Source organism: Fistularia commersonii, chromosome 13 (assembly GCF_037954325.1).
Source record: "Fistularia commersonii isolate RoL2024-O1a breed Wild chromosome 13, RoL_Fcom_v1.0, whole genome shotgun sequence".
Classification (NCBI taxonomy): Eukaryota; Metazoa; Chordata; class Actinopteri; order Syngnathiformes; family Fistulariidae; genus Fistularia; species Fistularia commersonii.
This window is the reverse complement of record NC_141296.1, coordinates 3,866,230-3,888,592: the sequence shown is the minus strand read 5'-3', so window position 1 is coordinate 3,888,592 and position 22,363 is coordinate 3,866,230. Positions and strand designations below refer to the sequence as shown.

Here is a 22,363-nt window from a genome sequence, read left to right as displayed (position 1 = left end):
AAGGGGTTTTCAGTTAAAAACAGGAAGTTGGACTGGTAATGAAGTTTAAGTTCAAAGCTCAAGCCCATATAGTTGAAACAATTGAACTTATTGAGAGGTGTGTATTTCTGCTCACAATGGAGAAATGATGAACTCATTCAGAGGCCCGGCCTCATTAACAGATCTCCAGATCATTGGCCTCTTCGGAAACAAAGCAACCCTTTTACTCGTCATATGAATGGACGGCCAGATAGACGATTTGTTGTACCATCATGTTTATATCTGTGACCCTGTGTAAATGCTGTCTTGAAAGAATGTGGACAGTGCTGCCATTTAGGCCTGTTTCAAATGAGATTAGATTTTTATTCCTCTGTAAATTGCAGTCTTATAGGGAAAGGCCGTGGGGGAACATTCAATCAGTCTAATCAATATATACCATGCACATTATTTACAACTGATACACAGCAACATTAATTTCATAAATGACATTAACGATGACTCTTTTTATCATGAGAAAACACATCCACATGAAAACAACACATAACTTGAAACTGAGTTGACTGTGTGGTTATCGCCACATTTCTCCTTTTTTTCTATGTATCTCTTTTACTGCTATTTGTATTTAGCTTTCCATTTTTATCATTATTATTTAATGTACGTACCCACCAAGCTGTTGTTCCCAGGAAGTCAATATTCTTCTCTCTTCCCCTTCTTTATCTTCCTTGTCAGCCAAAAAAGAGCAGGATGGTGGAGATGAAAAGAAGCTCATGCAGAAAAAGAAGGTGAAAGAGCTGAAAGTTCTGGACTCAAAGTCCTCACAGAACCTTTGTAAGTACATGAAGATATCAAGTAGCTTTGCAATAAAAGAAATTGTGTTTTTGCATGGTAAACCCCTTCATAAATATAAGCATGTTTAGTTAAGGTTTGGCCGTTTTTGAAGAATTAAATGTAGACTAAAACTTGTGTCTTTGTTCATTCAGCTATTTTCCTGGGATCTTTCCGTATCCCTTATGAAGAGATCAAGAATGCCATCTTAGAGGTTAACGAGAAGATCCTCACTGAGTCCATGGTTCAGGTGGGTAGTCTGAAATTTCCCTTAAGGTTTTATAAATCCGTATTTTGAAGGTACGATATCACAGAGACACATGGCTTCTCTTTTGACATAATGCAGTACTTTTGGATATTTCTTCACAGTTTTCATCATACATTACTTTTATTTGTATTTAACTGTTAAATATGAGTATAAATAGAATATTAATATTGTTACTCGTCAGCTTTACATACACATACCGTTGGTTAAGCCATACAATGACTTTGTGCCAAATTATCTTACAATGTGTATTTTTGGAAATACTTAGCCGCGCTTAGTATTTAGGGATTTAGCACCGTGTACACATGATAAAAACATAGGTATATCAACCCTCTGTTGTATTTGTATGTTTCGTTCTTCTGGCCATGTAGAACCTTGTCAAACAACTGCCAGATCCAGAGCAACTGCGTATCCTGGGAGAAATGAAGGATGAATATGATGACCTGGCTGAGGCGGAGCAGTTCGGAGTTGTGGTAAAGCGACACAAACACTAATGAATAACATAAAAGTAGTACTTTTCTATGTATTTACTTTATTAAAATCCCCCGGCTAGCTGTACACGTAGCAGGAAAGTCCACGTGAGCAATGAGTCATACCATTGTTCATACATTAGACAGGGAATAGGCTCATCCTGGTAAACACAGACCACATTCTTTAACTGAAGATAAGTATAATGAATGGAATTCTCTTTTTGCAAACATCCTAATTCACAAATAACATCCGGCATGATCCGATGCGCATCAAACACTAAAATATTGCTTCAAAATGTTTCTACCTTATGTTTTTCCAGATGTCCAGTGTAAAGCGACTGAAGCTACGGTTGACGGCCATTCTTTTCAAGCTGCAGTTTGATGAGCAGTTGAACAACATTAAGCCTGATGTAGTTTCTGTGACAGCAGCGTGTGAGGAGGTCAGAAAAAGCCAGTCCTTCTCCGACCTGCTACAGATCATCCTCCTTGTTGGAAACTATATGAATGCTGGTTCTCGCAATGGCAAGGCTTTTGGCTTCTCCATATCCTACCTATGCAAGGTACGATACATTTTCATTCCACGGTATACATAAAACCACTATATACTACCTGATGGAACTTGATATTTCTTACACTTTGACATGGTTAACATTTGAAGTTTGATTTAAAAAAAAAAAAAAAAGGACAAAAAAAGTCAATCTTGCAATCCATACTTTTTCAATATGCGTCAAATATTTAACATAATGTAAACATGCATTTTTAATTTGGGAAAACAGTGAAAGCCAAACAATTCAGCACTAAATGCTTTTTGCAAATCCTTCACCTTAACTGACCATTCTTTTTCAAACTGGATTGTAGTCTTACTCAGGGCGCATAAAAACACACAATAGATTGTGACTGATCACCATTTCATCGTATTCTTTTAAAACAAATTTTTCTTCCATCAGCTGCGGGACACAAAAACTGCAGATCTGAAGCAAACGCTGCTTCACTTTATTGTGGATTTGTGCCAGGAGCGGCATGCGGATGTCATGAGCTTTCCAGATGAACTTATCCATGTGGAAAAGGCCAGCAGAGGTACCTTGTGCATTTAATTGGCACCTTTACATAACTATTAATTTACCAATATAGTCACAGCCTTTTGTGTTTGTTTATGATAGCAAAAAAGAACTGTTGTCGTGAGAGGTTTGTGTTATATAGTCTCTATTATTGGTTTTTATTTTTTTCTTTCTGCTAATACAGTTTCTGCAGAGACACTTCAGAAGAACCTGGAACTGATGGGTCGCCAGATAAGCAACCTGGAAAAAGACCTAGAAACTTTCCCCCCTCCACAAAATGAGAAAGACCTGTTTGTGGAAAAGATGTCCATATCCTAATACAATTCTTCAAGTTGAAGTTTCAGAAATTAAAATGAAGTTGAACTAAAATCTCAAACATGCAAGTACAAAGTTCCTTAACTCAATGTCTTTACGATTTTGTTGGAAGTGCCAAGGAGCAACATGAGAAGTTGGATCTGATGCACAAAAATATGGAAAAGCAATATGTGGATCTGGGAGAGTACTTTGTTTTCAACCACAAAAAAATCTCAGTAGAGGAATTCTTTGGAGATCTTAACACCTTCAAAAACATGTTCCAGGTATGTGTCTCTTGAGTTCTGGTGTACTTTCTTGGATCCAGAGAGTGGGGTGGGTCCATTATAGTTTCTTTGTCGACCAACACTTGTGTTTTCACAGGAAAGGGTCCTTCTCTCCCATTTTCAAGTCCCTGACTCATACTTCTACTGTCAGAATACGAAATGAACTGAATCACTTTATTTCATAAGGGAGCTGATGGATTTGACTTTTCATGTCTTCCCTATTACTAATTTCCTACCACACAGGCTTACAACAAGGCTTCAAAACTGTGAAGAAATAAGGTAGAAATGAAAGACAATTGTTTAACCTGAAGGACAAGTAAAGGCCACAGCGGAGCAGCATTGAATGACATCAGATCAAATTAAAGTGACCCTTACATTTTCAGTATGCACATCAACTGAATCTTATTTTTTTGCAAGTACTCATGCTGGGGTAACTTGCTTTACCAGTTTTTGTCAAACTCCGTTTTAGTTACATACACAAGCAAACATCAAAATGTCATACTAATGTCATCTTGTCTTTTAAGATTCACTTTAATGCTAATCATACGGTTTACCGCATTCCTTTAAAAATGCTATATTTTACATTCACAGGCATCTCACAGATAATGTCTTCTTCTTCCCATCAGCAAGCAGTGAAGGAGAATCAGAAGAGGAAGGAGGCCGAGGAAAAGATGAAGAGGGCAAAATTGGCCAGGGAAAAGGCAGAAAAGGAGAAGGAGGAGAAACTCAAGAGGAACCAGCTCCTTGATATCAACGCAGGTCCGAAGTTTCGATCATATTTACTTTATCTTCATGTTGTTGAAAGGGAGAAGGCCACATTTTTGATTTTGTATTTCCTGTAGATTCCAGTTGGGGGCAGTCAGAGTCCACAGTAGAATAGATTTTGTGTGTGTGTCTGTGTGTGTGTGTGTCTGTCTGTGTGTGTGTCTGTCTGTCTTTGTGTGTGTGTATGTGCGTGTGTGCGCGCCCGCCTGAGTGAATGAGAGAAAAAAAAAAAACCTGTTTCCATTTATAGACCAGAGTTAATCTAATTTTGATGACTTGTGTTTAGAGGCATGTAAGTAACAAAGAAGTTCTTCGGAAAGAGAGAGCGAAGAGGATATACACAATAAACCGCATGCCCTCGCTTCTGGTGAACAAGAGATATGCTTTCAAGCAAGATAAATGAAAGGGAGCATAAATCTTTATTCATTCATTTATTCATTTTTACACAAGATGGTTTGATACTGAAAAATGCCAGAAGTCCAAGCAAACATGTTCTCACACTCATCTGGGGAAATGAGGTTTGCACTTGAATTCCGCTTTGCCAGCACTAAAATGCACAGGCACATTTCATCTTTCTCTCAGACTGACCTAGTTTCTGTGCATTCCTCCTGTCTCCGGCTCCACAAGAGCTCTCTCGAGACTCCACCGTTCCACCGTCAAATGTGTTACAGCTGCTGTGCATTCTGCATGAATTTATGCTTTAACATTAATTAACATTAACATTAACATTACTTTATTGATGGGAATGTTTCTTTTTTAGTGCGTGTGCGTGCGTGATTGTGTGCATGCGTGTGCGAGATCTGTTTGCACACTCAAATGTACCGCTTGCTTTTTGGAAAGCTTCCCCGTCCCTGCTCTTTCTGCTCTATATTCCAGCCGTCTGCTCCGTATTGCTTTTGTTCCATCACACACTCTCCTTTTTTTCCTGTCCCTCCCCCAGTGTGTTTCACTCATTTAAAGGCAGTTGAAAGACACAGGAAGCACTGATTTGCCACTTAGAATAAGTTGCCTCTGTGTTAAAACTATAAAGTTGAAGATTTCACATAGAATCATTTTTAATTTTTTTATGTTTTGATCCAAAATGAGTGCACTATGGTAATAAAATAGTGCAATGATGATACCTTTGTGTGTGAATAGCTAGGATATAGATCATTTACATACAGGTGGCACATATGAAATCCCTTGTAAAGCAGGGTCATTCAAAACCATGTTTATATTACAAGCATTTACAAAATCCACTGTGTACCACCCCAATCTTTGTTGTCTGTTGGATAATAACCCTCAAACTGAAAGGAAAAACAACACGATACTTGTTTTCAACTGGGATTCTTTGAAACTATCATCCTTTTGTCCCTTTCTTCCATCTGCCTCCTGTGTACTCACAAAGACTCATTTACCAGACAACTTTGTCACAATGTAAATATGATACTCCAGGTAGTTCATTAAACCCTAGGAGGTTAATGATTGTGTACTGTCTGAGGCTCTGTCATACCAGGGAGTAGGCAAAAGATTCAGCAGCAAAATGTAATTTGGCACTTGTAATATTGGTAACTGTAAACAACAAATTCCCCCTTTTAGCCAGCAGGTTTGATAAAAAGTGAGCAATTTGCCAAGCTGATGGTATGATGACTTTTACGCAGGCTTTGGTTCACTCAGGTGGCTCTGTATTGAGGTGCCATCATTGGAATTTTGTTGCATGTTTTAAATCTTGTTCACTACCCCTTTAAGGAACGAATCGTCATATCTCGGAAAATGAAAGTTTTGCATTTCTACCACTAGGCGCCACTACTGTCCATAAAAGATGGTTTAAGGCTCAGTTCTTCTGCGTAGAGCACAGGGCGTGTTCATTACTGAGTTACACCAAGACAATTGCAACCTAGAAATCACCGGTAGGAGTGCTCACACACCACTGAGAGAGCAAGTGAGCGAGTGAGTAGTGTGGGGGAGGGGAGTAAAGTGGATCTAGGGCAGCAGATGCTCTCATTGGGATTAGACTGTGTTTTTGTCTCTTAAAGGAGGTTAATAAATTGAGGCAAATTGTGAGGGTGTAAGATAGATGATGGTAATCTCCCCCTAAGGTTGGTTCATGTCTGAACTGGTTGAACACAGAAGATCTTAGTAGTAATGACTTAACAGTCAATATGTTAGTGGATAGATGCTGGAATTGGAGCAACCAGGCTGGAAGTTTAGAGGAAAGACCAAATTCAAGATTTATGGATGTAGTGAGAGAGGTTATGAAGTTAGTTGCTGTGAGAAAGGAGGACACAGAGAATAGGGTTAAATAGAAAAGGTTGATTCACTGTGGTGACCCCTGAAGGGAAAAGATGATGATGATTATAGTAATGACTGAGAAAAATGTCATATTCCGCCAATCCTCTCCTGCTCTACTTCTGTGTGTAATGCATACAGCTGTAGTGCATTACTGGCTGTGTGACTTATTTATTTATTTTGACCTGCTATTTTTTGAAACTCCACAAGGGGTGCTATTACTCCACACAAGATACAGCTCCACCGAAACTCAAGCCCGTGTGTGTGCGTGAGTAAATGTGTGTGAGAGCGGGGGAGAGCATGCATGTAATTGTTTAATGCTATTAGGGAGACTATGTTGCTCTCTGTAACCTGCACTGTAGGTCATGTTTAAATCTTTGATTTCACCCGTTCACCGTTCTCCTGTTGTTTTCTGATAGAAGCCACCGCCGTCAATAGCAATTTTACTCAAAAGTCTGTCTCACAGAAATACTACATGAATGAACAAGAAAACATGATTATCAACGAGGATCTGACAATAACATGTCCTGTATTTTTTATCACTAACTCCCCAAAGAAATATTTTCCAGCCGATGAAAGAGACTATTTTCAAGTACTTTAGCCCAAGGCCACTTTCAGTCACAGTACACGGAGAAGAAAGCTGGTTGTAAAATGTTGTACACTAGACTGACTCCAGGACTTTCTAAATTTAATTGGGAATTCACAGAGTAAACAATGAGGACTCTATTTACGCAGACTCCTCATTGTTTAGAACTAATGCCTCCAGTACTTACGGCTTGCACTAGTGGTCAGAGCCAACCATGTGATTAGTGAGTGGAAATGCGCCACGTGTGCGCATTTACTGTGCGCGCCTACTGAAGGACAAAAATATGGCGAACCGTTTTTAGGAATCTGTACAGTCTCAAACCCTGTCAGGGGTGTATGGATATAAGTTTTAAACATATTGTGGCGTGTGACTTTCTCTGATGTGACAGGCGAGACTATGTGCCATCTGGTGCATGGCTTAGTGGCTTAAACGGTGTGTGCGTGGGGGGTGGAAGTAGCGGGAGGGGGGCGTAAACCTTTAACCCCCATCCTGACTGCCTCTCGTTCTAAATACAAATAATTAAAACCATCTGTTCGAGTGCTGAGCTGTGCCACTGAGCGCAATTCGAAAACAATCACAACGCTGCTCATACTTACGCACAGCGTATTCTCAACCAGTATCCCCCTTTAGTTTCTTGTCTGAGGTGACAACAACCTCAAACCTCTTTTTCAACCATAGGAATATCCATGCCAACTGCAACAAATTGAACTTTAGAATTCTGAACAACATTTGCTAAGCAATTGAGTAAGTTGTCGATACGTCAGAAGTATCTTGAGGCATTAATCATTTCCCTGCCTTTACAATAAGCCCGTTTGTATTATTATTCAAGCGTACCATCCTGAAAATGTGTTGTGGTGCTCCAGGCAGGAACAACACTTGAACTAGGTCAATGCCTATCTGGGTTAGTGTTAGCAAACCTACCAGCAGAACATCCCTCCCGCCCATGTGTGTTAGGTAATAAGATTGACATAGGTAGTGTCTGAAAATCCCCTAAAAAAATCAATCCTCAGCTTTGTTTTTGTTTTTGTTTGCTTTGGGTTAGGGCTAGGGTTAATTTTTTGAAAGAAAAATGGCTGAACACAAGAGTTGTAATAATTGAAGTTCCATGCTTTTGAAAATCTTTGTCATCGAACGTGACTCAAAGCGTAAATATGACCTCACAATTGTTATTTATCGATTCCACTACTGATGTTTTGCTCTTGTGTTTACAGAGGGTGATGAAACTGGTATCATGGATGGCCTCTTGGAGGCACTGCAGTCTGGCGCTGCTTTCAGGCGAAAGAGAGGACCTCGGCCAGCAGGTAAACATGCAAAGTCCTTTTTCACCTTTTACATATGACTAAAACATGACCCAAGGTATAATGTCTTCTGTCCATTTTTTTTTTCTGCCAAACACAAGACCATGTATTTCAGTTCCCCATCTCTATTCCATCTGCTGCAGCTCAGAGAATGTAGGTTGTGGTTGCCTTGATGGCAATATCAAAAGCAAGACACTAATGGTTTTCACGACAAAAGCGGAGCGATGCTGTAGGCAGTAAGATACTAAAGAGAGAAGGTGTTGTATAACAGGAAAATAAGTGGGTAACAGGAATGGAGAACAGATGCTGGATGAAAATGTGACATCTAAAAAGCAAGAAATGGCCGGACAGTCATTTGAGTAGCCACAGAAAAATAATATATTTTAAATAGGATATACATGTCAAGGCAGTCTCTAATTTACCACACATGTAAATGATTGTGTCATAATAATAACTATGTTGTCTTTTCTTTTATAATTTGAGAAGAATTGGGAGTGCCAAATAGTTGCTAAATCTGTGAGCTTAGAAAGTATTTGTCACCTTGTTACAACCTTTTTTTCGGATCTAAGAGCAACATTCTCAGTTTAATGTTCCGTTAACAGGGAACAAACCTTCTTGATAATATGTGGGGATAAACCCATGCAAGTAAAAGTTAAAGTGAGTGGCAGCGGGATTCTCAGGATTACATAAATGACATCAAACAAGTGGAAAAGTTGGGATTGTGTGCATGTGCGTCCTTGTGGGTGGTTTGATTAGTGGGTGGTGAGTGGGTGTGCTTGCAGTCTTCTGTGGATGAATATTCACACAAAAGAGGGGAGAGGCTGCTCGGAATGGCTTTGCAACCCTATCCCTTCCTCAATAAAATCCAGATGTGAAGTTGTGCTCAAGAATGGAAAGAGTAAACTGCATTCTTTTCGCTTTGTACTACTTCTGTCTTTTCTGATTTCTTTTACACTTCATCTTTAAAGGTTTTGACTGTATTTGGTCTTTTGTTGTAAAATAGATAAACTCGATACGATTTTCTGTTGCCCTCGGAGGTCGTTTAAATGACATAGTAAACCAGAAAATCCCAAGGCTCATCACCAGTAAACTGCCTAACCGAGACAAAGGAGAAGGGGGTGTCGGAGAGAAAAGAGGGAGCTGGAAAGGAGCAATGTGATGGGGCCCTGTTGAGGGTTGACTCAGTCACCCATAATACTCTTTGGCAATCCTAACACTCGTAACAGGAAATACCTGAACATGCATGTGTGAGAGAGGGAGTGGGACCAGAGTATGTTTCCATGTGTTCACATAGCTATGACAGGGGGGAGTACAAAAATATACCTCTATGCATCCCATTTGTGCATAGATCTTTCACCCCGTCTTCACACTTTGATCTTTATGTGTGTGTGTGTGTGGAGGGGCGGGGGGGTTGGCGGGTGTGTGAGGGCGGATGTGCCTGCCATGTTCAGTGGTTTCAATACCTCAAGGGGGCAATATCACATACCCAAACTCAAGTTTGATGTTTTCCATTTCTCAAGTCAAACCCTAGGTTTTGTGTGACGCTAAGCCTTTCTGGATGGGATTTCTCAATGAATCTCAGCGAGGCAGTTAGGCTTCACCATTTTTCATGTTTTTCACTCTACAGGTACCACAGATAAAAATTACATTTAATGCATGACAGACTATTATAAGAATAAAAGTTGTCAAAATCTGAGATTTGACATTGCCCAGCTTTTCATTGAACTTAGGTTACCATGCAAACATTTTGTTGGTAGCAAGTAATGTAGCTTTAAGCTGTTTGGCTCAAGTAAATCTAAGGAATACTGTCTAAGAACAGTATATCACTTTATCTTACTTACATTTAACTATCTGTTAGCTCAGTTAGTTAAATGTTTAATGCCAGTCGTGTACATTTTAGTGTATCCCTTCAGATTTTCTGCTCGCCCTCATGTATTAATTTTGCAAAATATCAAATTATCATCCGGCCGGTAAGCAGACCTCGCATTTAACATTCTGAAATGTCAAAACATAATTGCAACTTAGATTGAAGGTGCTTTGACTGAACATGGAGATTTTCTTTTCACTAAGCATCAGTTTTTAAAAAAAAAAAAAAGACTTTTCCTAGATTTATTGGCTTGTTAACTCATTTTTTGGCTGCTTTGTGCAGGAAAAAAAGTAAGTGAAATATAAATACTTTGATACAATGATCTGAGAAGGCAGAACTAATTGTTTCAGTGGATATATTACCATGTGCCGCAGGAACTTTATCATTACTATTAATTTGTTCTTTCAAGGGTTTGTACCAAGATAGAAGATGGATATTACCGCAAAGGCCCATCTCACAACTGAGATGTAATTTTGTCAGATAAATGGATCTAAAGAATTCAGATTTGATCACCATGTAGCCTATCACTCCAAACAAACTGTGTTCAACTGCTTCTCTATCGAGATCTCATAGACATACGTGTTACAGCTTTCGGTATATTCAACTGGTCCAAATTTTGTTTTAAAATACTAACAAAGCTGTAAGATTGAAAAAAAAAAAAAACATGAGGATCTAGGGTTACTCGTGTTTTGTACAGTTCTACTCAAAACTTGCCATGTCAATGGATGGGACAATCAGCAGTCCAGTCTTGACCATTGATGTAAAAAAAATTGCAGATAGTTAGGGTTAGTAAAATGTACAGGAACTAAGATTTTGAATGTGATTTTATTTTACACCAGTTGACATTGTTGCAGGATGATGACATTAGATCTCATTATGGGTACAGTTTTCAGAGCCGGACATCTGAGGCTTGATCAGTTAAACAACATTTATTAACGCTATTTCATCACTCATGACTTGCAATATTATCACACTGAAGTAAGTAGGTAATGCTTTGGAGCCACGCTCAAGCTTTTGTGTAATTTCTAAGAAGAAATATGAAAATTAATGGAGCATTGGCAAATGTGGTACCTTGTATTTATGGTGAATAACAGCGAAAAGTTGAATAATCTCATTAAAATTTAGCAAACCCACGATAGTCTTCTTAAACTCCACTTTCACAGAACTGATCATAAACACCTTGTAATGGCTTTGCGGACATTTTTTTTTTTTTCTCTCAATTGAAAAGTGTCAGTAATAATTGCAAATAAAAAGTTAAAATGACTCTCAAAGATCATTTTCATACACTTGCCGTTTAAATGCAGATGGAATAAGTAGAATAAGAAATGTGTTGCACTCTATGTCTGACAAGAGCTATAAGCCTACATTTTGAGCAGATGGTCCTGAAGTTTTTGTAAGGTAAATTACAAAAAGTTATATTTTCATAGCAGATTGTGTTTTATATTTTTCTAAATTCCCTGCTTTTTACACCTGCCGCAGTGTTTTTATACACTATTGTGTCGCCAACAACTAACATTAACAGCTTCAAGTTACGATAATTTGAGTATGCTATCATGCTCATTCTGAGAGCATTGTCACGCTCATTGTGCCTCAGCGGTATGACTAACAGAAAAGCCACGAGTCTGAAGGGGTTATATACCCCCTCACCTTTGACCTGCACCTCAGCTCACTGTGTGGATGGTTTTACAAGTTGTATAAAAGCGCCAGACAGCCTGCGGCCTCTTTTTCTGTCTGCCTTTAGTCCAATCCCCCCACTGCACAGTGATACACACAAAACACAAACACCAGATGCTTGCATGCCTATACAGACACCCTATCAGACACATCATGTTCCAGAGGACCAATGACCTCGCATACCATTTCAAACACTATCGCAGACACGGTTTATTCAGATTGTCACTTCAAGGTCTATTCATGTGTTTTTAGCTAAACACCAAGAAAGTTAGCCATTGTTATGCTCCTTGCCAATGTATCTGTATGGTATCAAAAATTATGACCAGAGGTATGTAGAACTCTGACTACAGACCCATCTGCCGGGTCATGACCCTTGTCAGAACAACCAATCACTGCAATAACTAGTACACAAAGCACCAATCCCAGGAGAGCAACACAGATAAAGAGGATGGCAACAATAGAGGCACACGCTGGCTCTGCAGACAGTCTGCTCACACTGAAAGGAAATAGTCCTTTGCAAAGATCTTAGTTTTCACAGATGTTCAAACACACACACAAACACACAAAGAACAACTGGGATCAATGGCGAGCTGGCATCAATCAACCCCCTACTGAAGCAGACTTGGTCATTGAGATGATTTAGCACAGCAAATACACATACACCAGATGACCATTAAATGTATGCCTGCGCACGAGCGCTAACCCACAGGGACTAACCAATAGCAGTGCTCGGTGATGTTGGTCCTTCCCAGGGTCCTCTGTTGCTGAGCAGTAGTGTGTTATGCAAAGTGGCCTGTGGAGGGCGATAGGAGTCCCCGCTAAACTGAAAAAAAAATACTCATTGAGATCTCCTTGGATCTCCAAATACACCATCAATCCAGTCCTGGCGCGCTTTCCTTGTTTTCATGTGGCTTTAACTTTGCTTCACATTTTGTAGGAATAATATAATATTGAAAAAAATGATCAGCACTACATTCTTCATCTGGAATAGTGGTGTAATTTTTTGGTTTGTTAACGTCAAGGATACCCATAACCTGAGAGATGGAATTTTCTGCATCAAAGCAGCTGGGTGTTAGGTTACATCCTAATCTCAAGCTGCTCCACACAATTAATCTCCTTACTCTTTTTTCCTGTTTCTGTATTCACCCATCACCAAAACAAAACTATTTATAGCATGCAGTAATGCATTCTCTCTTTCTCAATAGGAGGTCAGTGTGCATACTGCAATGTAATGTGTTACAGATGATATTTTTACTTGATCTTGGTGCCAACGATCCTACCTCAGAATGCAAACACATTCATTTAACATCACATCCACCAGGAAACAACTCTTTGATGCCTCTCAGCATCTTATTTCCTACTGCTGTGCAATCAGGCATCAGGCCAAGTGCATGGATCATTTTGCCAACATCACAGCTAGAGTGTGGATGCCGAGTATTTCCTATGTCTAAGCTGCCACGTATTAAGGGACTAGACCAGAGATAAAGTGTAATATCTGAGTGAAGCTGTTCTGTAACGTTACTCCAGATCCACGGGGGGCATTTTACAATCTACTTTTATATCGCAAAAGCTCTTGCGATCAGTAAATTCAACTTTTGTATTATAATCAGATGGATCCGTCATATTTGAATGCTTAAGCCACCATCTGGCTTGTAACATTAAAGCATGTAGTTGGTTTTTTTTTGTTTGTTTTTTTTCCCCTTCATACCAAGCTTTTACAAGATGATAGTTTGCTTTCCCTTATTTCTCTTGAAATATCACATGGCTGCATATGCTGTTCCCATCAACACAAAACTGTCCATTCTCTCTTGACTTATTTTTAGTATATTGTTCTGAACTACTGTATGTGTCAACCTCCCAAAATAAGCCACAGAGGGGTGACTTTAAAAAAAGATAATGCTGTTTCATTAGCAACTGAGAACAAATTTTATCAAGCAAACAGAGACACCACAAGGAAGTGAGAAATTTGTGGAAAAGCAGTCACATAATAATGAACAAACTCTTACAGGAAACAACTTTAGAAAAGAAGATTCAGATACTGAAGAGTTATAATGCCTAAGGAGTCTTGAAAGTTATTTCAGGCCATATTTAATATTGGGATAAAGTCTGAGTTCTGATAGATTCTTCGGCAGGTTTTATAGTTATCAGATGTTAATAGAAGAAGAGATTTACATTCAGAAGATTGTTGAGGCCTGATAGAATAGCAACATGGGGATGATGCTGTTTTGACCCCACAATAAAATAAAGAAGGTGAATCGTGATTTAAGAGGAAATGTATAAACTGTGCACAGGGTTTGCCAACTGCAAGATTGTGGCAATCCTACACAAGCAGGAGCGTCACACTCGTCACCACTGTCAAGTCGTAAAAAGCATGACACTGACACTTTTAAGTTTTGCAACATTTCGTTTCCGTTCCAAGATTTATATCAATTTAATCAAAAGAGCATCATCCATTTTTAATTGTCTGACTGTTTTTTGGTGTATCTGCCACCAAGGAAAGGGTCTTTTTGAACAACAAACACAAGTTTTCTGTTTAAATGAATTACAAAAATTGTAAATAATTCAAAATATCCGTAGTCACTTGTTCCATAATGCACAAGTTACAAACCAGAAATGAAAAACTTGTAATTCATTGTAAAAATCCAAGGATATTGAATTCAATGATTTAGTATTATGCCAGTACATTGTAGTGAGACTGGTATTGATACCATGGTGCCACGGACTAAAAGAATTTGAGCCATGTCCAGCATGAAAGAGACACAACTACACTCATGAACATAGCAAACTGTGATGAATTCCAGGATCAATATATTATTGTAATATGCATTTTTTAGAATTCAAAATGCTCTTTAGCACTTTATGGCTATGAAACCGCCCGCAACCCCTCCTTCATCCTCAGGTGATGTGAAGTTTTGAAAAGCCGTTCAACTCTTATCCTTAGTTTTGCTACCAGGGCTATTTCTGTATATATACTAGTTAATAAAAAAAAAAAATCAAGACTTGAATATTTCCAACTATACTCGATACTTTAAACTTAGCACTGAGCACCTATACTTTAAAAACCCACACAGTCCAATATTTTCTCTAGGACCTTTTGCTTAATTTCTTGTGTTTCTGAGTGTATTAGAAGCTCTGGATATACATTAATGTATGCTAGAAATAGAAAACTTTATTTAATTGGTGTTCAAGAAGGGAAAAAGGGTGCGAAGTTGTCCTGAATTGTCCGGCCAAGTTGAGTAGCAAAATATCACACTGCTCCTTCTCCTCTTTCTTTGCAGAATCAATTATTTCTTTGTCACAGCTTGTTCTGGAGACCTGTTTGGTAACTGTGTTGTTGTTTATTTTTTGTGTGAGTTTGGGTCTGTTCTTGTTTTTTTTGTTTGTTTTTTTTGTCCTGGCATGGTTGAAGGACTGTTTGTCCTCCCATGGTTGTTCTGCATGCTTCCGTTCATTTCTATCATCCTAATATTGCTGTGTCTCTGAGAAATCCTGAGTTCCCACCATAAACTAAACAGAAAACCTAACCTCCCACTGACCTATATAATTCAAAATGGCTCAAATTGCAACGCTGTCCTCCCACAGAGGAGTGCAAAAGGCATGGAAAGAGATAAAAGCGGCCCTGTTTTTGTGTGTTTTAACAGAGAACTAAATATATTGGAAAAAAATGAAGAATCAGCGTTATTTAAAAACAAACTGTATCCCTGTCCTTTTGCCTCTCTCACCTCACTCTGCTATCTGTGGAATGTCTTACTGCATATTTCTGTCTTATGATTTCATTCCCTCCAGCCTCGTCATCCTCCTCCATCTGTCTGTTTCATTCAACCTTGTCTCCTCCTTCCTCCCCAAGCAGAAAGCACCCTGCCATCTCTGTCATTTCTTTTCTTCCATACATACTAATCATGTCGTCAATCCCATCTACAGTGGACCCTTGTTACTTACACGGTTCGGCTTTCGCGCCCTCGCTACTACGTTTGAATTTCTTTTCGTGATGAAATTGCCATATATAGCCTAAGAAGAATGCTATCAACTTTGCGCTGTTTAGTTTGTGAAAATGTCTTTAGCGGGAAGATGCCGACTGTTGCTGAAAAGATAAAATTTCTCGAAATGTTAAAGAAAGGCAGACGTTTTGCTGAAGTTGGCCACCTTACAGCCTTAATGAACCTACAGTTTTTTACATTAAGGAAGACAAAGCTAACATTAGGAAGACAGCGACCTCAAGCTTCGGTCAAACGGGCGATGACGTGACAAAATGAATTAATTGTAATGTTTATTGTACATTACAATTATCCAAAAGTGTTTATTATACTGTATAAGAGTGTGGTAAACGTAATCCAGGTGATAGTGGGTTGATAACAGCTTGTTGGAGGTTCGTAAAGGGTCGATATATCTGTAAATACATTCAAAATGATCACGTCTCTACTTTGTGGAAATTCACTTGGAATATAACTCCCGCGAAAAGTGAGGATACACTGTTTTCTTCTTCTAGATGTTTCTTAGGCTATCAGACTTTTTAATTCCTCTTCCCTCAGCCGCGGGGAATCTTCAAATCTTTGTACTTAAGACCTTAAAACACTCGATAGCCTTAACCTTGACAATTTATATTTTATTGTATTTCTTATTCTACCTCCTTCCTACTATTATCTATTACTGTTATGTTTTTGCTTGAAACTCTGGCACAACAATTTCCTTCAGGATAAATAAAGTTGTTCTCATCTCATTCTCATCTCATCTTTACTTTCATCACAATGCAAACGTTTACATAAAGTGTGTTTTTATAATACACATACACATCGACCACCAAGTTTGTATTTTGATCATCCAAAACCCCATGTCAATAAATGTGTTTGTTACTTTGCAAATTGCAATGCAGTGTATCTTGGCTGTTTTGTCCTTAATACCAACTAGCATGTTTATGTCTCTTCATGGTTTGCGCTGACATACCGACGTGGATATGAAAATGTCACGAACGTTGCCTCTTTGCTCATCTAATGCGCTGCGATTTGACTTCTCCTCCTCAGCCAACCACCGACGAGCTGGTCATGCAGTGACCAACATCCTGACTAAAGAGCTCATGCAGGGGGACTCGCCTTCATCAAGCAAAGTGACCATTGGCAAGGCCAAAACGGAGGAAAAGGCGGAGCCTAAGCTGGAGGGGCCAGCATCATTGGAGGAGATACTAGAGGGGGCCGCCTCTCGTGCTAATTAGGCTAACCTTGGCAAAAATGTGTTTTTGCATAGAGTGAGTAGTATCCAAAACAGAGCAGGCTTTTATTTGCAGGGACTGATACCAATCTGAGGTCAGAGCCAACGTGTTAGTTCATTATCAGCCACGTGTGCCCAGATTTGTCTTCCAATATTTTTTTCAACCAAGGGCTTTTTTGTTTTTTCCACTTGTACTAAGGTTGGAATGGTTAAAAATGAGCGAAGGCAGTCCAGTATTGAGCACAAACGCTTACTCGTAGTTGCGGTGGAGTGGGGGGTATCGAGCATGAGCGTACGCTTAAAGTTTGTTTTGCTGCTCATCATCTGAGATTGTTCTTAATGTCTACACACATCGTGAGGACACTAAGACGTTTGTTGTTTTGGTTTTCACATTTTTAGATTGTTTATTCCCATCAGGATATCTGACTCATCACTATAGCAAAATACGCACACACGCATATAAAAGCAAATACATTTTGTAAACACATCTGCAAAGTAACAGTCCGCACATATTAAAATTCACAGGCTGCATTTTCTCAAGAATTTACACCCAGCTGTGGATATTCGACAGAATAAACATCTGCAGTATCTCCCTGAATAACTTTTGTTGTAATTCATCATCAGCAAATCAATGACCAATTCTAACATAAAGAAGATGTTATACGCCGTTCCTTTTCCCGTCTGGCTTTTTGTTCAGATGCAGCTAACTGTTAGCCAAGTGCATCTCCATGCTGCAGCAGTTGTTTTTCCATTCTGGTAGTTTTTTTTTAGAGGCCTTTAATTTGCCAGACTCTGCATGTCTCTGGCCCCCAGAGGGAGTCTGTCAAACCATGATGCTGCATGTTTTGTCTTTTTTTGGCACACTTTCGGAAAGTATCAGGGTGTCTTTAGATATCACCAGGCTTTTTCGATTGTTAACGAAAACCACTGGACAGATATACAGTGACCCTTCCCACGAGGTCAAAGTAAAACTTTATTTACACACACACACACACACACACACGATCTCTGATGGTGTCAGACACTATATCTGCAATCTGAGATTATCAGCTGTGTAAATTTCAATGGGATCGGCTTGGTACTATTGCTCTGAGTTTCTCATGGTGACTCAAAAATATTGGCTCAATTCATTATTCCAAGCGGAAATAAGCCTCAAGCTGAAAATTAACCTTTGAACAGGTCTGTCATTTAGGATATCACAAACTTTGCTGTTTGAAGGACAGAAGATAGCCTGGATGTCCAACTTTTGTCCATGGATCTTTGCCAAACCATAATTTCTTTTCTTGATGTTGAGCACATATTTGTTGATGGATATTGTTTGATTCTGCATATCTTGATTTACTTATCATTTCACAAAGGGCTTCTGTTCCAAAGATGTTTGTTTGTGTATGTGTGTGCATGATCCTTCATACTGTGTCCTCTCCATTCTTTATGCCTCGACAACTTTCCTGTTTTCACGGCACCATTACATTGTATAAAACACATAGCTTTGTCACTGTTTGAAATATTGCATATTACTGTTTTGGAAATGTTAATCATGTTCATGTCATTTTGCAATAAGTGCCAACTGCAAGACATATGCTGTGGACATTTTGAGTATCTAATTTGTCCGAAGTCACAGGTTTCAGTCATCACATATGTGTATATTTTATTCATTTCCTTTCTTGCGGTTAAAAGACACAGGTCACAGGTGTGCAAGCATTTTTAAAATTTTCATATGTCGCCACAAATGTTAGAAATAGCTTTAAGAAATGAACCTGTTTATCACGTCGTCAAACATTCCTGAACCTTTCTCCGGGCATTCATGTGTTAGAGGGGTGGAAAAGCCTTGAGCCTAAAAAAAAAAACAAAAAAAAAACAAAAAAAAAAACCTTTGCTCAGGCAAGGTTTGCAAGGAAACACCCATTTCAAACAGCAGCTTACATCGTCTGTGTTTTCCAGTATGAGAACGTGTCTGGTGTAAGTCATCTATATTTAGTTTTTGTGTCCGCAGTCTAGTTTCTTTGTGTATTTGTTAGTGCACTATGTAGGTTTGTGTGTTACCATCTATAATTACAACGCTGTCATGAATGTTAGGCTCCATAAACAGCTTTGTGGTCTTTTTGCTGAGGATATTCGACACTGGAAAACTGCCCAAAACTGCTGAGACAACTATTTGTGTTTGTTCAGTTGTATATGTGGGTGTCCCCCCCCCCCCCCCCCCCCTCCCCACTTTATCCCACTGAATTGCAACAGTAGTTGCTGAATGTCTTGTGTTGCTAACTTTTTGTATTCAGCAGCCATCGGTATATGTGTTGCCATGACGCTGTGTGTAACGTAAGGGCGAATCAGAAATCTTAAAGCTGCAAAATGTATTCCTATGCAAACAACGCTGTAGTGTTTCCTCCGGCCCTGAAATCACGCCAACCTCAGGGGAGAATACGTCTCATATTCTGACCTTACAGCAACTTCTATGCGACATGTTTGAATGTTTATGTGAAGAGGAAGTGGCACTAAACACTGGGCATCTTTCAAGGTATGTTCGAGGGCGGCGGGCTATGTTTTAGCCACCACAGCTTCATGTAATAACACACGTTAGTCAGCAAAGTAACTAGGACGCAGATTCTTGTAACTCGGTTTAAGCACAAATCTACTGTATCTGTAATGAAGAACATGCCTGTTTGTTGGTGTCTGTCAGGTCTCGCCCTAGAATTTGGAGGATTTTCAGACAACGGTTTTTACGAACGGGGGGAAGGCGGTTAAAACGAACATAGCGAAGCATCACTGGACTGTGTGACATATTCCTCGATGAATCATTCCTTTTGATGATTTAATTTTTTTTTTTTTTTGTAAGAGTTCATTTTCTATCTTCATTTTTACGGTTGACATGTTCTAACATGAATCATTCAAGATACAATTTTTTTGTTTTTCTTTTTTTTTTCCAGAGACTGCTCTATGTAAACTGAATAATGCACAATATGTTTGTTACACAGAACTATTAAATGTCTTAAATAATTTAATTCTTTGGATAAATGTTTGTGTGATCTTAACTTAAAAGGGAAAACTGTCACTTTCCTCACGTGTTTTCAACTAATTCTTCTGAAGCACATTCTTCAGTCTCCTCACTCCCTCCCATCTAAACACACGTTTCTGAAAAAAAATACCAGATAATTTCATTGCCAAAGGCAGCAGAAGAATGTATAAATAGTGGAATGAGTAACTTTCTCTGATACACTGCAGATTTTCGCTGTGGCTCCAGAGGGTTTCCAGAGACATTTTCCAACCTGACATCCAATGTTTAAACATGATCCCTCGCTTGGAACTTTTAAATGTTTTTCACAGTGTTTACTTGTTACCACGGCTTCCATCATTCATATTCTTTCGTCACTTCTTTGAGTAGTTAAATGAATAATAGGTGTGTTTTTCTAGGTGTTTTTGACTTTCATCTCTGGCCCTGTTACTTAAATCACCTCCTCCAAACAGCAACGGTAACACAAGTATTCAAACCGTTCCTTGATCTCCTCCCTGTTGTGATTGACTAGTTGTGGCCTCTCTTGTCTGAGACTCCGAAATATCATGCTGTCTCAATATAATTGATCACATGCACTCGGGAGGAGCTTCTCCAACTCAAGAAAGTAGCCGAACTCCCCGCTGCGTGCATCCCAGAGGAGCGCCTTACAGGGAATGTAGCTGCTGAGCTTCACGCGGACCTGGTGAAACCACCGGACAGCGCCATCGATCTGCCCCGGCTTCACGCCGACTCACGCTGGTCGGCAAGAAGAGACGAGGAGGGCTTGCCGTCTTTGTCAATAGTAAATCCAAGTCACATCAGCGTGAACGCGTGTGTTTTCACACACCATCCTGGTGGTAGCCGAGCCCCCGCCCCAGCGCTCTCATCCTGGTCCACTTCAACCATGTCCCTCTCACTCCCGTCCTCCCCGCTTTCACCAGATATGTAGACTGCATGTCGAGAGGGATTAAAACCCTGGACCTCCTGTATGCCAGTGTGAGGGATGCATACAACTCTGGGCAATCCGGACCATAAACTGGTACACTTGGACACCACCTGTGCATAGATGGTGAAGGTCTGGTCCAAACTCACAGAGGAGGTGTCGCAGGAGTGCTGCGATGTCACCAACTGGAGTCTTTTCGAAGAAGTGGCGGCATCAACGGTCTTTCGTATCACAGACCGCGTTAAATTCTGTATGGGAAACAGTCCCATCCGAAACGCTCTGTTGCTTCAATAACAACAAGCCATGGATTGACGAGAACCTCTTAACATGAAGAAGAGAGCCTTCATGGCTGAGGAGCAACGGACCCTCAAGGATGTCCAGAGAGAGCTGAGGGAGGCAAAAACTCAACTTTAAGGAGATGGTTAAGTCCAAGATGAAGCAGAACAAAAGAAAAGAGGTTTGGAGGGAGGGGGAGAAGATGACGTGCTGTGGGAAAACCACACCTGGAGCCAAAGGCGGCCCTGAAGTCAAGACGATGAGATGTAAATTAATGACTAAAAATTGTTTAGCAGCAGCAGCAAGACAATACAAGGATAAGACAGTGACAGGCTAGCAAAAAATACAAATTAAAAGTAAATATATAAATAAATAAAATTTTGTAGTGTTAAAGTAAAAAGTATAATTGTAAAAATAAAAAACAATTTAAAAATAAAGTCTTTCCATATTTACCAATAAACATAAATAAATAATGAGCAAAGGTTTAATGTTAAGTAGCGCCGTAACAGATAAGATAAGAACAACTTTATTTATCCCGAAGGAAATTGTTGTGCCAGAGTTTCAAGCAAAACATAACAATAATAGTAGGAGGGAGAGTAAGAAATACAATAAAATATAAAGTGTCAAAGTTGAGGCTATCAAGTGTTTTAGGGTCTTAAAAAGTACAAACATTTGAATATTCCCTTCGGCTGAAGGAACAGGAATTAAAAAGTCTGAAAGCCTCAGGTAGGAAAGACCTCCTGTGGCGTTCAGTGGAGCTCCTTGGTGGTATCGATCAGTGATCGGTGAGTTATTGATGACCCTGTCAAGTCTGTGGGAGTCTCTGGATCTGATGCTGCTCCCCCAAAACACACAGCTGCAAAAGAGATGACGCTGGAGACAACAGACCGATAAAAGATCTCCCAACATCTTGCAGCATACATTAAATCATCTGAGCTTCCTGGCGAGGTACAGTCTGCTCATTCCTGTACACACACTCTTGTGTCGGATATCCAGTCCAGTCTGTTGTCAATCACGACACCCAGAAATCTTTTGTTCTCAACCATCTCCGTCACCTCACTCCTGATCTGTGCCGGCGTGTCCGTCTTCCTCCTGAAGTCAATCACCATCTCCCTGGTCTCGCTGACATTCAGCCTCGAGTGGTTTCATTCAGTCCGGTCTACAAATCCGTCCACCAGCATCCTGTACTCCCCCGTCCGCTGCCTCTTATAAGCCTGACAACAGCCGAGTCTTTCAAGAACTTCTGTAAGTGGCTTGACTCTGTGCTGAACTGGAAGTCAGTGGTGTACAGTGGGGGTCCTGTCCAAACCCCATCTCCAT

General features: G+C 39.7%; 1 protein-coding gene across 1 annotated transcript; it reads left to right on the top strand.

Annotated features, from left to right (window-relative positions):
* Positions 1-712: 712 nt before the first annotated feature.
* LOC147227641 (protein diaphanous homolog 1-like) lies at positions 713-19,834 on the top strand. The gene is made up of 10 exons (XM_086157869.1): positions 713-807; positions 960-1,054; positions 1,441-1,542; positions 1,860-2,099; positions 2,487-2,616; positions 2,782-2,906; positions 3,011-3,175; positions 3,802-3,934; positions 8,006-8,095; positions 16,652-19,834. The coding sequence occupies exons 1-10, from the start codon at positions 747-749 to the stop codon at positions 16,837-16,839; spliced, it is 1,329 nt and encodes a 442-aa protein (XP_086013995.1). The 5' UTR covers positions 713-746; the 3' UTR covers positions 16,840-19,834.
* The last annotated feature ends 2,529 nt before the right edge of the window (positions 19,835-22,363 follow it).

Bases quoted from the DNA above. Each gene is read 5' to 3' on its own strand.
- LOC147227641 (XM_086157869.1), top strand. From the start codon at position 747: ATGCAGAAAAAGAAGGTGAAAGAGCTGAAAGTTCTGGACTCAAAGTCC. The intron at 808-959 runs GTAAGTACATGA...TTGTTCATTCAG, and splicing joins AAAGTCCTCACAGAACCTTT to CTATTTTCCTGGGATCTTTC. The intron at 1,055-1,440 runs GTGGGTAGTCTG...CTGGCCATGTAG, and splicing joins TCACTGAGTCCATGGTTCAG to AACCTTGTCAAACAACTGCC.